This window comes from Mytilus edulis, chromosome 4 (genome assembly GCF_963676685.1).
Source record: "Mytilus edulis chromosome 4, xbMytEdul2.2, whole genome shotgun sequence".
NCBI classification, from domain to species: domain Eukaryota; kingdom Metazoa; phylum Mollusca; class Bivalvia; order Mytilida; family Mytilidae; genus Mytilus; species Mytilus edulis.
In genome coordinates, this window is record NC_092347.1 from 83,659,914 (window position 1) to 83,677,885 (window position 17,972).

The window sequence follows — 17,972 nt, forward strand, 5'->3', positions numbered from 1 at the left end:
CAATGTATAGATGATTTCCTCTCACTTAACAAAGCTTGGTTGCTTTTGCTCGCAATTATCTTTTGAACTTCAAATGCATGATACAGTTATGTCTGCTCATTGTCTATATCTACATATCATGAAATTAACTGTGAAGGTCGAGTGAAAGCTCAACTTTAATGACAAACAATATAATACATATTTTTCGTTGTCAACTTTCCATTTCTATTTAGCGTCATTTCTGCAGAACCTCCATCAAATGTATAAATACATGTACTTGTATTTCCCAGTTGATATGATATCATAAAACAAGATACACAGTAAATATGAACCACTTGTCGATGGTTCAATCCCCTTTTCACATCACTTACGTCATTATTGAATGCGAATTCTGACCGGAACTTTAATTAAATTGTGCAAAACGACAATAATTTTGGGGCAGGATAATCTTATTCTTCATGAGCAACTTAGTTCACCCTCAGTATCTGATTGGGTTGGTTTACCTCAAATTTCAGTTTAAGTTAAGTGTAAACATATGGTCTGTAGTTTTTTTTTTTTTTTTTTTCATCTTTATGTTGTCTTTAAGAGCTCATGGTTTTTATTGCCCCATGGTATCTTCTGCTATTTTCCAACATTATTTCCACGTGTACAAACCCTCAACATTAAAAAAGTGACAAACATGGGTGGATTATTTATTATGCACTAACTGAACTGTAAGTCTGGTACAAGCGGCATGACCTTTATTTTCTTCAGGGATCTATAAACAGAGCTGCAAATCTGAACAAAAAAGAAAAATCAGTGGAAGAAAATAAAGAAAATGAAACAAAAGAAAAACTTGCTCAACACGAAGAGACGGAAGAACAAAAAGAAAATGAGAAGAGTAAAACGTTACCACAAAAAGAAAATGAGAAGAGTAAAACGTTACCACAAAAAGAAAATCAGGAGTCAGAGAAGAAAACCACGGAGGAAAAACCAGAAGGTATATAATTTGAAAGATTAACTTATTTCAGAATTTCGATATTTATCAGTTATGAGATTCATGTATTATTAATGGTATTTGTAGATCTCTATTTATTGTCAGTCACTTAATAAATGTTAATTTTCTATATGCAGATGATACTATGCGCGTTTTAAGTGTTGTTTTAAGAGCACCTATGCACATTTGTATTGTTTAGATACACAGAAACCAGCGCTTCAGAAGACACCATCTTTATTGAATACTTTTAAATCATTAATAGCAGGTAATGTATAAGAATTTTTATGATTATGCTTTGTAAAGTTTTATTCGTAAATGCAGCACTGTACTTTGTATATGTTATTCCTAAACAAAAATATGAAATTCATGTGTGGTTTTTATTGAATGCCGAGAAAAGGCATAACATAATCATTCTTTGTAAAGTTAATAATATTGAAAATTTGTGACTGTTGACAGGAGTCGGAGATACACGTTGATAATATTGATTGATTGATTGAATTGAGTTTTACGCCACTTTTAGTACATTGACAATAAAATACCACATGCATATCTTATTTTATCCTTATTCATGGTTTGCCTTCTTGGTGTACGTATTGAATCTTGCTTGTTAATGTCATGAAACATCAATGTCCCTGAATGTTTCCACATATCATAAGCTACATGTGTCATTAGTGCATATAATTGTATGAGTAAATGACTTAGAAAAATGCTTAAAATGTTACTGTACAACTTTTATTTGAAGTTATTAAGATTTTAAAGAATTTTTTTCAAAAATTGAAAATATTTTTATAACCGAAACCTGAATTACGTTCAAAACAACAGCATATTTAAGAAAAAAACTTAATCTATGCTTCTTTTTCCATAATATTATTAACACTGAATTGATATTTAGGTCGAAAGAAGGAGGAAGAAGAATCGGAAGAAAAGATAGAATTAAAAGAAAAGAGTACTGAAAAAGAGGACACGGACTCGAATAAAGAGGAAAAAAAGAATCAAGAAAAAGAAACTAATCAAAACACAGACCAGGAGGAGAAAACAGAGAATGATAAAACTCAAGAAGTCAGTCCAAGAGATATAACTCTTGTTAAAGACACGGATAATTCTAAGAAAAACTTAACCGACGATTCTGGGAGTAATGAGAACCAGACAGAGGTCTGCCTTGAAAACCCCCAAACTGAGGATATTACTGACAACGTGGAAGAAAAAGAGAAAGAAGTTCCAAAGTGTGAGTTGATCTGATATCAGTGAGACACCATTTGTTTTACTCAAAACAGTAGTTTAAAATGGGATTTCCTTCTTTCGAATCAATATGCATCCAGATAGAAAGGAATGGCAATGTGAGATGAATCTATTTATTGGAACTAATATAAGTTTGAATAAAATAGCAAACGAACATTTTCGAAATAACCTTTATAGTACAAATAAAGTTAACCAAACACTATATAAAAAAAAACATATGTTGCCGAAACTGATTTTTAATAAAGGCAAATTTCAATTAACGCATTTTTCTAAGGTTAACAAGTTCAATTACCGGCACAGTAAAAATTAATGAGAATTACTTTTTTTATTTAGCAACAATAAATGATAGCGGATGCTCAGATGGAGATAATCTTACTTTAACAAAAAATGGGCATACTATTGAATTTTCTAAGCCAGTTGGATACGATACTGAAACGGTAAAATTAGAACCTCCTGAAGCTCGGCTTAAGCTTGACTGGGTGTAAGTAATATTCGGCTTTAGCTTGACTAAGTGTAAGAAGTATATTTTCAACAAGCATTTGACTGCAGTAAATAATTAAAAGATAATAAGTGTTAAAATAACATATGTTTATTATCAATTAAAAAATTTAAATATTAAAATAATATAAAAAGGTTATAGAATAAAATGATATATTTACTGTTATGGAAATATTGAAAAAATGGCTAATTATTTTTATGTTGTTCATTGTAATTGACTAATTGTGATTTCTTTTGAAAATTGATAATTCCCATTTACATCAGAAATATACCGTTTGTAAAACAATTACGATAACATTTAAGTACCAAATGAATTTTAGGTATGGCTATCGTGGAAACGACTGTAGGAATAACATACATGTTTTAGCCAATGGAGAGCTGGTGTACTTTATATCTAACATTGTTGTTTTATATGACAAGGAACATCATAAACAGAGGCATTACAAAGAACACACAGAATACATCAAATGGTATATTTGATTATTAGATTATTTGTTTATTTGGTTATTATTTTTTTTATAAACAATGTGATGGCCATCACCTGTCTGGTGCCACATTCACATTTATGTTATATATTTGGAGACAACCATCAGTTCTTTTCCTGATTAAGGAGAAAAAACCTCTTGATTTTAGAGGTTAAATTAAAGGTCAAATCAACTGCTTTAAACTAATCAAAAACTGAAATAAAAAAAATAATTCCAGTTCAGTTTTATATTGTTTTGCGTATATATAATCAAATTTTACCAAAAACAGGTCAATCACCTAACAATTTAGAAACAATTACAAGTTAAGTTTATTATAGAGCATTTCTTATTTAGAACATAATATACCACGCGCCATTATGCTCAAGATGCAGTTGTATTTATAAATGTTGATCTGGTTTTTATAATAGTCAATACAGACCACGATTCTGTTATCCCAGATGTTTGTAAAACCAACAAATTGGTCGTATTTGGCCACAGCCTTTAATAATATTTGAATTTATACATATAGAATATAACTTATATGAATATATGTATGTGTTGCAATTTTATTGTAACTGGGTTTTCAGCCATCTCGCCGATTATGGCAACCAAACTATCAAATACAGGCAACAGTTGTATTCCGCTGTTCAAATGTCATAAATCTATGACTTCTGCAGATTGTGGTAACAGAATTTAAGGAGGCTTGCGGGTACAAAAATTTCAGCAAAAAAATCAAACCTTTATTTTTTCATTACAAATTTTATTTATTCCACTATAAGTTATTCCTTTATAATAAGGTACAAAAATAAACCACAAAAAACGTTTCGGTTTGGCCCCAGATGACTTTTAAAATGTTTGTATCATTGAAAAAGCTCCAAATTATCTCCCTTTGGTGCAAAAATGCCATTTTTTTTGGCATTAAATTTTAAATATCTTTTTTAACTCATCGGTGACCTATTTTTTAATCATTGTTTTCAAATAAGCTGTACATAAACTAAATAATTGTAAAATTTAAGCGATTTCTGTAATTAGGTTATTTTTTTTATTTCGTTATAACCTATATTTCTCCTTATTAGTTCAACAGAAAAAAGGACATTAACAAAACTGTATGCTTCTTCCGAAGGCAGATTGTGAGCTTAAATGAACGGTGACCCCATTTTTTTATTTTATTTTTCTATTAAGTATAAGATAAAGTTCATTTATAAAAAAATATAGCGAAATCCTATATTAGAAAAAAAAATGATTTATACCCGGGAGCCCCCTTAACATTTAAACAATGTGTATCACCTTGGGAACACATGTCATGGATCAAAACCCATGCATTGTTCATTTGTAATGAATTATACCATTTATGAAACGAAAACGATGCAGCCCATTCTGAAAATCCGAGTATATTTGTAAATCAGTCGTTGATGTACATCAATCGGAATTCTTCATCAGTTCATTTTGCAAAATACATAAAGACGTCCAGAAATGTAAACTCAAACATAACCTGAAATTTAACATAAACAAACACATCATAGTTAACAGGATTGAAATTTTGTATTTATGCCAGACGCCTGCCTCGTCCGCAAAAGAACCATCAATGACGCTCCAATAAAAAAAAGTTAAGAAAATAATAAAATACGAAGTAGGAGAGCATTGACAACCAAAGCAGTTTCTTATTCTTATTATATTTACAAGATGTTGATTTTTTTCATTACATTTTATGTTTGGTTTTATATTTTGTTCAATTATCTGCTGCCTTCCTCCAAATGGAAAAAGGATCGCTACGTCTGATTTTAAAGTTCGGTAACCACCAATAACGATAACTAAATTGAAGTACAAGTCTTAAATTCTAAAATCATTTATGGTATCCTTAAACTCAATAATAACAAACACAAAATTATACGGTACGGCGAACCGCGATAACTAAATTGAAGTACAAGTCTTAAATTCTAAAATCATTTGTGTGAATTAAGTTATCTACACAATTCCAACACAACACGTTAAAATACCATTTCACTATGTCGACAACACATCAATCTATTGAGTTATATATTCAAATAACGAAGATGAATATACTTTTACAGTATTGCCCTTCATTCAAATGGTGTTACAATAGCTACTGGACAAGTATGTTCTAAACATAGACCACATAATAAGGTAAGAAAGATTACACAAATTGAAATATTGTATGCTTAACATACCTTTTCATTTTATGTTTAACTGAGTTTCAATTGATTCTTAATATTCAGTACATTGTTCGGGATTAGACACTGATTTTTTAACAAGCTATAAATAAAGGAGCGTACAATTTCTCACCCTGTTAAAAATATAGAACTTAACAAAAAGATACCTGGTTTTTAATTTTGTACGTCAGAAGCGCGTTTCGTCTTCAAAAGGTTTAGGTGATGATAGAATAAAAAAGGATAAAAGTAGAAATAAATACGATGTCTGTGCGCATTGAGGACCCGAAATTCCGGAAGGTTTTGCAAATACAGCTAAGGTAAGTTATTCCTTGGCTTGGCATTTTGAACAATTCAAAGTTTATTAAACAGTATAGTTAGAAGTATAACCATAAAAACACCATTAATTATATTGTTCTCTAACCAAATTACAATATTTCAGCCTCATATTAGGATATGGAGATCCGATACTTTACAGACAACACATGTACTCGAAGAGTTCGAAAAATCTGTTATGTGCTTAGCATTTTCAAACTCAGAGGTAATTTTACGTGAATTTATGTTAAAATTTAGAATGGATATGGGGAATTACTCAAAGAGACAACAACCCGACCAAGGCGCAGAAAACAGCCCAAGCCACCAGCGTATCTTCAACACAGCGATAAAATCCCACACCCAGAGGCAAGCTTCAGATGACACCCAAACAAGAAGGAATACAATAATGAGTAAATGTTCGATAGTATTGTCAGCTCTTATAATCCAAATGCAAACAGATAAACATGGAAGTTAATCAAATGGACTTAAAACATAATACGAGACTATATCAGGACATTTACCTCTGGAAAGGAATTTGATATATAGGACCTACTAAACCCGCATTATTCCTTACCGAGATATAGCCTTTTTGTGCTGATGCGGCGTAAATCAATTACCAATCAATAAATATGCATTACAAGAGATTTATAACCTTTCGAAAGATATGGTCTGTTATCTGAATTTTTTTCTAATAACAAGATGCAGAATTGTTTGAAAAGAACTATGCATTGAAAGCACATCGAGTATCATCAGGCAATAGATAATATTTTGCTGACATTTATGTTACTTTTACTTTATTTTGTTTATATTTAGCTGTTTTAGGGGAAATGCATCAAATTAACACCCTCTACATTTTTGTACGAAAGTTTTGGTTTTCTAGTATGAATTTACCTCACTCTTAGTAATACCAGTTTTTTCTTTATACAGGATATTTTAGCTGCTGTAGACAATACTCCCGACAAACGCCTGACAATTTGGAATATTTCTTCAGGAGAACTTATAACTGAAACAGAGGTATGTGATATAATATTAAAAAGCTGTGTGTGGCTCAATAAAGATCGAAGTATGACTTCAGATAATGCGAATGTTAAGACGTCACAATAACTTTCATTTGTTTTTGTTCATAACAGTGAGTTGCGTAAAGAAAAATATGAAATTATGTAAAGGGCACTAAAAACATAAAGGTCTTAAAGGACAAACTTATGTAAGGTCAAATTGTCTTAGGAATTTGCAAACTTCACTTTAGGACCATTACACAAGCATAATGAACTAGAAATTCACAAACAAAATGTATACTTTAAATAATACCTATATCCGGCAGTACTAGCTACCGAAAACTAATAGTCACTTCGAGGTTTTAAAGTCCAGCAGCGGGACCGACAAATAAGTAGAAACAAACAGGTATATTCTAATTTCACCACTCTCGACATCTTTTTAAGTAAGAATTGAATGCTTCTTTTTGTAAATTCATTTAGGTGTAAAAGCGTTGACCGAAGTACATTTGGTATAAAAATGTACACACGGTCAACGCTTTTACAACCCTATGAAATTACTAAAAAAAGCATTTAACTTATAATTACATTTTTCTCGCTATGATCATGAAAACACGATTACTATCAAGTTTTTTTCTTTTATTTACCAGTGCACTTTATTGTAGAAACGTGTGTTATCATGTATGTTTCATCATGCAATTTATTTTGAAATGAAGAATGAAGCGAAATTGCTGTTAGCCAATCAAAATAACGTATAATAATGAAACATACATCTAATGTAATTATTTACTTTTATTAAGTTAACTTTGTTTCTGGTTTTCATATATTAGTTAAAATGAAAACTTTATGCAATTACTGCAAGATTGAATTCTGGAGAACAACAGTAAATGCCACATATATCTTAATTGGCAAAGTCAAAGAACAAAATATCAACATAAATCACGATGATTCAAGTCGAAGTTATTATTATTTACAGGTGAATACAGAATTGATTTGTGATATATCCTTCAATAAAAAGTATCCAGAGTTGTTAGTGACCTCTGGAAAAGAACATCTTCAATGGTGGAAAATTTACGAGGAGAGTCGAACACTTCAACCAGTAGCTCAGCCACAGTATGATGTGAGAGCTCTACATCATTCATCATGACATAAATTATATAACTTAAATATAAGTTCATCAAACACCAATCAACTTTGTTGTTTATTCCATTTTTAAGGGAATTTGAGAATGTGAAAAACATCAAAAATTAAAATTAAGTCGGAAGAAATTCTAATATAACCAACGTAATAAGATGGTAACAATTTATCTAAAAGATTAAAAACAAATGTGGAATCAGGATTACATATGGTAAACTTGTGATATACTTATCTAATACTTTCTTTGTTTCTCACTGATAAAGGAAATGTGAAGTTAATATTTGAAGTTTTATTGTATGGGGCAGCTGTAAAAACGAAAGAACCAGTCTGCACACTTAATGTAAATTTATTTCATGTACTAGTATTACAACAAATATATGTCAACTTTATTTTTTAGAATTATCTGAAAGCAAAATTCATCATATTCCTTGAACATAACGAGAAAGGAGACTTAGTAACCGGAGATTCCAATGGAACTATTTATATCTGGGCGGATGGTGGAAATAAGATAACGAACTTTGTCAAGCATGCGCATGATGTAAGTGTGTAGATCTTTAAAAGGAATTCACTATTTCTAGTTCATTCTGTTAGAATCTGTAACGGCGCATTGTTTTGTTTTACACAGACTATTCTAATTTTAGATTTACTTGACACCACCAAACTTATGAAAACAACTCTATTTATAATTTACGATACTGGTGTATAGAAACAATATTCAGGATGTTTTTATGGTTTTTTTTTATTATGAAAACTAAATGTATAGATAGGTTTTAATTCTTCAGAAAAAGATATAAAACAAAACTAAAGTTATGTGTAACAATTACACTTAACATCCGAATAAAATAGTATCTTTTATCTTCCAATTTTTATACAAAGCATCATTTAAAATACCATGTTATTTACTTCTGATTTAAGAATTTTAGAAGCGGTTAACTTACTAAAAAAACAGTATTATCGAGAAAATATAAATGACAAGAAAATATTTATCATTTTCATCTGTTTGATTAACAGTTCATTCGTTGAAATAACGTGATTTTTCAGGGTCCCGTTTTTGCTGTAATGTTTTATAAAAATTACATCCTATCTGGAGGAAGAGATGGGATTGTGTATTGTTGGCAGTGTAATAAAAATATGGACAATGTTGGAGAACTACAGGTGAATATTAAATAGTCAAATTTACATGATTCGTTGACTTCGAAATCAAAGGAAACCCCCCCAGAAAAGTAATATTTAAAAAGGTGCATATAATAAGATTATGTGTCTCTAAATCAATTTGACCTATTACCAATCTTATTTCAACACATCGGGCGGAGCTTACGTTTCAATTTGCATAAGGACAGTATATTTGAAGATATGTTTGATAAGGATGATTGCCGTTATAATTATTATTGATTTCTAATCACCTACAGTACTACCTATGACATTATCTTATTCATGGTGGCCATAAAATTTATGTCCACCATGGTGGCCCTATATGTTCATCATTATACCCCCTGTGGCTTAATTAATACACAAGGTATTAATCAAAAACTAGTCAAGGATAAAGGGAAATCTTGACTGCATTGAAGTGTTAAAATTATATAACTTACAGGTCATGTGTCTCAGGTAAAATATACATGTATGTGTTTGTGAAATTTAATTACTGTGATTATGACAAGAACATTAAAAAATAAAATGAAATAATATAACTAGTTGAATAAATAGCTGATTTTTTTTTAATTTGACTCATGACTATTTGTTTTGACATTATACCTTGTTAATCAATTTAAGTTATGTACTTTATGGTAAGTGAAGAATAAATGAATATCATCTTCTAATATAATGCAAACTTTCCCAATGCCTGCCTTTTTCTATTGAAAAGTTGTTTCTCAAATTAATTTTCTTAAATCAAAATGATTTATACTTAAATCATAGTACATGTAGATAGACTTATTTGCATTCAATACTGTTTTACAAATGTTAAAGATTGTCTTTAGAACTTATTCTAAATAAAATTTAGCCAATTCCTTATTTCTCTATTGAATAAATATATTCACAATATTCATTAATTCAATAAAATTTGATAATATTTGTATTGTCATATAAACATATGGTATTTAGTTTGTGACAAAAAAAAACAACAAACAAAAAAAAAACAACCAAACAATTATAATGCAAAGAATTAACAATTCTATCAGAAATTAAAACACATGGATTTTTTTTAGGTTTCTGCCCTCAGTTCTAAGAATGACTATTTTATAAGGGAGCCAATATTTTCAGCATATTCATGTAATAAAGGTTTAGCATTTCTTCCTCATTTTGTTCTTGGGTAAGAGACAATATTATGAGAAGGTAAACAATTTTCAAATAGATTATCTCAAGTTGTTTTGTTAATTTTACAATTAAGAAAGGAGTGGTCTTCATTGTCCAGCAAGTTGCACAGTTTACATATTCTATCTTTTCTAGGAATTTTATATTGTCCACTATTTTCTATTTCTAAATTATAACCACTAACTCTCTATGTGACACATTTGAGTATACAGTTTTAACCAAAGTTTTTATTCTTAAATCTATTTTCAAAAATGTTCTTATATTTTTCGTTAAATTGATTTTTCATTTTTTTTTAAAGTCTTTTAAATTCATTCAAGTCCCTGAAATTGTTAACTTTATCTAAAAGGCCTGGGTTTAGGGAAATATTTGCAAATGTATACCAAGAATATGTATCATACCAGTCCAGCACTTCAAACAATATAAATGTACACAGAAAAAATGATTTAATTAATAGACCATAAAAGTGTAACCATCTATATAAGTGTATTTTGTCAAATTTTGGCTTTTAACTGACAGATATTAGCCAAACTGAAGATGTCATATTTAATAAGTTCACATTTGTTTCAAAAAGGCAAAGCAAGACAGTTTTTTTCTTTAAATATTTTTTTGGAAAAAAAGTCTCTTCAACATGTCCATTATGTTAACTCCTGATTTCAGATTTAAAAAAAATTACACTTGTAGGCAAAAATAGTTTTTTCCTATTAAAACCGTATAATGATATTTGTAGTTTTCCTGAATAATAATAGATGTTATAAAAACTTATTATAAGAGGATTGATATTGTCTGATCATTTTGTTTTGTTAAGAAACAGGCTTGCTAAAAATTACTTCCTTCATGGTTTCTTTAAAAATATCACTTGCTTGATTATTAGTTTTTATTAATGATAATTCATTGAATAATGCAAATAAACAATTAAATACAATGAACATGTACATTAATTTTTTTTTTTACTTTTAAAAAAAATTAATCTAAGTCTGTTGTCTTTCAAATGCTAGTCAATAACTTTATCTTTGACATTTTTGTCTTTTTGCTTCTCAAGATTCTTACTAAGAAGACATTAAAAGAAAAAGAAACAAAACATACAAAAATGAATAAAAACAAATAAAAAAAAAAAAAAAAAATTTGAATAAATTCAAAAGACAGAAAAATCAAAAATAATATTAATTAACAAAGACTAAAACAATGTCTTATTCTACATTTTCAAAATAAGGTGAAATGTCAATTTTGAAAGAAACCTATTCCTAAGTTACCTGTACAGGTAAATTTTAAAGAAACATACAAGTTGAAAACTTCAACCCTGATTGATTACAACAGGTAACATTATTAGATAAAACATCAACCTATGTTTTATGACCCCAATAAATGGCCAACATCTCAAGATTGAATACCCCAATAAATGGCCACCATTGGATGTTGACCATGCAAGAGGGTGGACATAATTAAGAGAATGTCACAGGCTGTACTGTATGAGTGTCATCAAAGGAATTTACAAAAGAATGACTGGACACTTCATTGATGAGTTTATCCTAAAACACCTATCTATAGATGGACTGGTGTATTATAAGCGAACCGGTTATACCCCAACCAGTCAAGTGAAATAAATAGAGTAATATAATGGATGGTTCAGATATCACAGATTTTGAAAAAGTACTATAGTTTCCTCATTTGTAGGGAAGTAAGGTTTGTTTTCTAATATCTATAAGATTACTTAAATATGTATAAGCAGGATGAAGGTAAATCTTCAACATGGTTTTATCAATTATAAATAAAACATATTTGCAACTTTATCAAAATGTCGAGAAGCTAATATCACTTAAACATATTGAACAAAACTCTCTCAAAGTTCTCAAAGATACCGGCTATTGCCATTTAATGATTTGATCGTTAGATTGTCGAAATACAACGTATAACACTGTGTTTCAGATACCTAGATCTGAAGGGGGGATTCGAATGTTACAATTTCATGATGACACATTTTTCATTGGAACTACAATGAACTCCATGTTGTCAGCAGAGTTATCTACAAAAGGCAATTCGCCCCTCTCTGGGATTCAGTTGGACCCAGTACCTATCACGCAGGTGAGATATTATAAGTACATGACTTCCTGACAATATTTTGGATTTTGTCATATTTTTCAGGATGAAAAGTTTACAAAACAGTAGAATGGAAAGATAATATGTTTCAATTTGTCTTTGATCATTGGTCAATTTTAATAATTAGTGTACTATCTTTCCATATTTTACATCTTTTAAAACGGACCACTTGTTGACAAATTCATGTTCATCGAATTGATTTAAACTCTCAAATTTCATTTAAAAACATTCTAAAACGTTCTCAAAGTTCCTTTGGAAAAAGCAAAAATACATGAAATCATTAAAAAGTACAAAATTATATGGGACTGACCACTATCTAAGTAATTGACTGAAAACAACACTATATTTAATTAAATGTATCCGAAGCACTAACTAACTGGGTTTCTTTGATCAGGATTTTTACAATTTACATGTTTAGGGTCATTATGACGACTTGCGTGGATTGGTTGTAATGCACGAATCTCAGCTTGGTGGAGATTTCCTTACCGCCGGAACTGACGGTGTAGTCTGCTGGTTCAACACAGAAAGGAGAGATCCTGTCTGCAAACTTATGTTGAAGGTAAATTGACCGGATGTTTGTAAGAAATGTATCAGTAGCAAAACGGGTCGCAGAAAATGTCTACACAACATTAACCGTTATTGTGTAAACGGCCGCAAAGGTTTGCGATATAACGCAAAGATTGAAAGAATTTTTTTTTAAATGTGGCACTAATACGCTTCCGTACAAATCCTTTATATATAAGAAAAATAATATATCGAAAATTACAAAAATGATTCATTTGTGAGTTGAGACATAGACATATTGTATCAGTAAATTAATTTGTCTATAATCGATTTCAATCGTTTTTCTCCCTCATAGCTAATGATTCCGTATTTTTTATACTGCACAGCAGCACGATCGTAACGAATTGATTAATATATATAATAGGGTGTTCGACTGCTGAGACATTGAAAGTTAACATTCCAAATCACGTTTCTTCATTCTTTTTTAATTCTCCTATCTGTGTCAATATAAAGGAAAACATAAAGATAAAAAGCAACTTTTTAGTTCAGGAGTTACTAGTATCTCAACATCAAGTTCACCTGCATATGAGACGCAAGCCCTCACTTAAATGTGGATTACTAAGTGACATGACTTCAATATAACTGAAATGGAAATTAAATAACTTTGCAAACATTTAAAAGCAATATATTTCACCATCAATGTTTTCTATAAATTCTGTTTTATATGTGCATTCGAGAAATTCAGCCGGAAAGGTTGTACAATGGTAGATCGATGAAAGAAGTCCCGCATCTTTTATCATGATATCTTCTTTTCACCAGTAAATGATTTGTTGACAGACTCTATCATTTTGATGATACCATCATACCATTATCTGAAATATCTAATTATGAAAATGTAAAATTTTGGATATTCATTTCCCTGAAGCAAACAGTATTGATTAAAAGTTTTTCAGACAACTATTGAATATTCTGAAAACAGACTCAACATACCACATCAACAAGCGAATTGCATGAACAGAATTGAGTATATACAAATATAACTTTAAATTAGTCGATCGTATTTTCGAAAACAGACGAGAGAGAAAATATTAAATGAATTTCAAAATGTTGGCACTGCATAACATTAAAATGTACATCACCTAGATTTAAGGTAGTAACAAGATCGATCGATTGATTGCTATTTAACGCCACTTTCAGATCTATCGTGTTTTTTCATCGAGGTCATTTTTTATAAGTGGAGGAAACCGGAATGATCGGAGAAAACTACAATTCTGCGGTAGGAAACTGACAATCTCAGTCAACTAAGATTTGAGTTGAACTCACCTGGAAGTAGCTCAAATACTTTATCAACTTTATAGGCCATGGAAATCACAAAAAGAGCACCAATGAAAGTCAAAAAGGCAGCATATGAAGTGAAGACAGATGGTAGATTTAAGATTTCATAATTAGATTTACATGAATAATGCGTCGTAAATGTACTTCGTAAAATGAAATCAATATAAAAATACTACATCAACATTTAACTTTTATAGGGAATGCAGTTTACATGTGTAGATTCATCGTTTGATGGTAAAAATGTTGTATTGGGTACAAAGAATGGAAAGTAAGTATAGTAAGGACTTTCGGCAGTTGGCATCTTCAACAATTTTAATAATAAATGGTATTATAAACTCTTGATAAAAAGTAAGAAAATACAGTAGTGGAAAGTATGACATGTTTGATAAAAATGGAGCTGTAATAGAAATAACTTATTTTGAAGTCAATTTTGCTTCCGCCACTATTCTTTATCTTAAATGTCGTGCTAGCAGAGTTTGTTATATACTTGTATAATAGTTTTTGTATAATCTGGTTCATAATTTTTGTCAATTTAATACTGGTTGTTGGAAATGCGCTTGGAGCATGTTGTGAAATGAAATTGTCTGCTTTTTTGAAATTTGTTTTCGTTTTTAGGGGATATTTAGCATGTATTAGTATGGTGTTAGATTAGTTACCGGACTATTTGTCTTTCATGTTGATTTATCCACATTTTAATGTAGTTATGGCTTTTTTCATCTGCTTTCACAATTGATGACGGATACTAATTTTGTGATTTATTAATTGTTTTAATGCATTTTTTCCAGTTTAGTAATACTAAAAATTGAAGGAGAGTCTAGTTCTGAAGTATTCAACAATAAAATAACGAAAGACAGAATAGATTGTGTGCGATTTTCACCAGGTAAATTTGTTTTCACGACAAATTTGTTTTTTGTTTGATAAATTTCTTACCAAGACATATGACATAGCAAAATTTTTTATTACGCGCGTCTGCCGAACAAGACTGATATCTTTGTTGATTTTTTTTTTTATGTAAAAACGAATGTAAATGAACAATAAGTGAAATACTTTTCCATTTTTTTGGTTAAAATGTTGTAAGGGTTACCTACAGGATTTTCTTCACGATGCTTGTTCTTATTTTTATGCCCCACCTACGATAGTAGAGGGGCATTATGTTTTCTGGTCTGTGTGTCCGTTCGTCTGTCCGTCCGTCTGTTCGTTCGTCCGTCCGTCTGTTCCGCTTCAGGTTAAAGTTTTTGGTCAAGGTAGTTTTTGATGAAGTTGAAGTCCAATCAACTTGAAACTTAGTATACATGTGCCCTATGATATGATCTTTCTAATTTAAATGCCAAATTCGAGTTTTGACCCCAATTTTACGGTTCACTGAACATATAAATGATAGTGCAAATTTCAGGTTAAAGTTTTTGTTCAAGGTAGTTTTTGATAAAGTAGAAGTCCATTCAACTTGAAACTTAGTATACATTTTCCCTTTGATAAGATCATTCTAATTTTAATGCCAAATTAGAGAATTTATTCCAATTTCACGGTCCACTAAACATAGAAAATGATAGAGTGCGAGTGGGGCATCCGTGTACTGTGGACACATTCTTGTTAGTATTATTTTTATATCATATTTAATCATGTATTTCAATTGATGCACCCAAAACATTCCAACTTTTTAGAGTAAGTGTAGCCTTGTACACCATTGTATTTGTTAACAGTAATTGTATTAAAAAATGAATATAACTTAATAATGAAAATAGCAGTTCATCAATTGCATCCGTCCGAAGCACTGAATTCACATACAATAGGAACACATCATTTTTCTTCAATGCGTAAACGAGTTTATCTTTTTCCAGATTACACAATCATAGCTGTTGGTGGACATGATTGCTCAATTCATATGTATCATTTTGTATCAAAATCGGATGGTTCGTTTGCATGGGAAATGAAAGGGAAATGTGTGGTAAGTACCATCAATGTCCACGTGATAGGTACAAAATGGCAACCAAGCAAATTTCTTTTACAAATGTAATAAACAACAATGTCATCTTGTTTTCAAATGATATTAATATTTATCGATACCATGGAGAAAAAATAACATCGTTAAATAAAGACGGAAAAACAAAGAAACGGAAATACACAAGAGGACAATACAGAATCATACGTCAATGAAAAATTGACGAAAAGGAAAACGACCGTCTATAAAACACTTCTAAGAAAACTAAAGTCTAGGCAACATGAATACAAACAAACCGCGCAAGCGATCTCATGTACTTCGGACGCAGAGGCAGATTCTGCTTTTCTAGTGGCTATACATGTACCAAGTCAGGAATTATGACAGTTGTTATACAATTGTTTGAGCTTTGATTTTATTTGGCACCTTCCGTTTTAAACTTTCCAAAAGGTTTGATATTTTTGTGATTTTACTTTTTTTCCATTGTGTCTTTCATGGCAAGTACCAGTTTGGTGATTAGATGTAATTGAGATAAACAAAAAAGAGGATAAATTTGATTGTTTGCTACAACAATTCAAACACATGTATTACACTGGTCAACAAATAAAATAGAAATAGAGAAAATATCGATCAATCATGATAATTGAATATAAGATTCTATACTATTGGCAACTGAGCATATGCTTAAGGTGTTAATAAAATGTTGTATGTTGTTCATTTTCTCCTTTTCAGGGACACCGTGATCCTGTGGTAGATATTGACTTTTCTGCGGATTTGTTCCATAATCACTTTCTTCTGCGTAGCTGTACTAATGCACCAGAAATCCTATATTGTAAGTAAAATTGTATTATGCAAGAATATTATTTTTCTGAATTTCTGATTAAAGTTTTATGTATATATATCTTTTGCATATGTATTTACTTTTTTGGGCACAAAAAGGGTATTGTTGGATTCCCATCGTAACATTCGTGAGTATCGAAAAAGTATACAGTATACTGACTGTAGTGATAGAAAGTACAAGGTAAATTGCGAATAAAAAAGACAACGATACCGCAACTAAGCTTAATACCCACGGTACTTCCAGATAGTGATACAGAGATACATTTACGGCGGAATATTCCATCTTCTTTCAATTTGATCAGTGAAGAAATGAAACGGAATTATGTATGAATCGCGTTAACTTATAGCACACCTTCTATGTGGTTAAAATTACAATCTTCAACTCTTTCCTTTCAATTATATATCGACACTGATAAAAATTTCATCGTTATTAATTCATCACGAAAATTATTATGCTTACTTTAACAGGGAATGCCCAAAATCTTGATGAAGTGGATATGTCAGAATGTCGAGAGGTCTCATGGATGACTGAAAAATGTAAAATAACTGCTTCTAATATTGGACTGTGGTGGTCAAAATTGGAACAAGAAGGTGATATCAACTGTGTGGATGTTTATACAGATTCAAGTCTCATAGTTATGGGAGATTCGTGTGGAAACGTTTGTTTATATAGATATCCATGCGATAGAAAAGGGGTAAATTTCTATAATTATTTTTTTTAATATATAAATTGTTATTTTATTTGAGAAAACCTTTAGCTTTTTGTATTTATTATAATTTATATTTGCGTTGATGAAAGTAATATTGAAGTGAAATCCAACGGTTTTCAATTAAATATATAAATTAAGGCAACAGTAGTTTACTGATATTCAAATATCATAGACCGATTAAAGCGACAACTCGCGCTAAAAAACAATAAAGGGTTTGCATTGATTAATAAAAGCAGCGATATCTGGTTGGTTGGTATGATACACGACTCCTGCTATGCTTACCTCACCAGTCAAGCGATTTCAAATTCAGCACAAATGTGGGGATTCGTATATAAAACACAATCGGCTGTACCATAGATCAGTCAAATATTCTGGTACCAAATGATCATAAAACCATGTCGCTAAACACCCAGGACACAGAAATATCGTATCGGTCTACCGAATCTCGATGTCGATCGTAAATCCTATGAAAAAA

The 17,972-nt window shown here is 30.5% G+C and overlaps 1 protein-coding gene across 7 annotated transcripts in view; it reads left to right on the forward strand.

Moving 5' to 3' along the window:
- LOC139520810 (echinoderm microtubule-associated protein-like 2) overlaps window positions 1-17,972 on the forward strand; it is a 42,153-nt gene that overhangs the window by 22,767 nt on the left and 1,414 nt on the right. For 4 of the 7 annotated variants that reach the window (XM_071313775.1, XM_071313774.1, XM_071313772.1 and 1 more), the window contains exons 9-26: window positions 733-958; window positions 1,155-1,220; window positions 1,848-2,180; window positions 2,528-2,675; window positions 3,013-3,162; window positions 5,229-5,301; window positions 5,767-5,865; window positions 6,567-6,653; window positions 7,608-7,751; window positions 8,166-8,306; window positions 8,810-8,923; window positions 12,002-12,157; window positions 12,591-12,731; window positions 14,209-14,279; window positions 14,797-14,891; window positions 15,850-15,956; window positions 16,680-16,779; window positions 17,256-17,482. In XM_071313775.1, the coding sequence (XP_071169876.1) occupies window positions 733-958; window positions 1,155-1,220; window positions 1,848-2,180; window positions 2,528-2,675; window positions 3,013-3,162; window positions 5,229-5,301; window positions 5,767-5,865; window positions 6,567-6,653; window positions 7,608-7,751; window positions 8,166-8,306; window positions 8,810-8,923; window positions 12,002-12,157; window positions 12,591-12,731; window positions 14,209-14,279; window positions 14,797-14,891; window positions 15,850-15,956; window positions 16,680-16,779; window positions 17,256-17,482 (2,478 nt within the window). The remainder of the gene's footprint in view (window positions 1-732; window positions 959-1,154; window positions 1,221-1,847; window positions 2,181-2,527; window positions 2,676-3,012; window positions 3,163-5,228; window positions 5,302-5,766; window positions 5,866-6,566; window positions 6,654-7,607; window positions 7,752-8,165; window positions 8,307-8,809; window positions 8,924-12,001; window positions 12,158-12,590; window positions 12,732-14,208; window positions 14,280-14,796; window positions 14,892-15,849; window positions 15,957-16,679; window positions 16,780-17,255; window positions 17,483-17,972) is intronic. The other 3 variants (XM_071313776.1, XM_071313773.1, XM_071313771.1) reach the window with 1 other exon arrangement.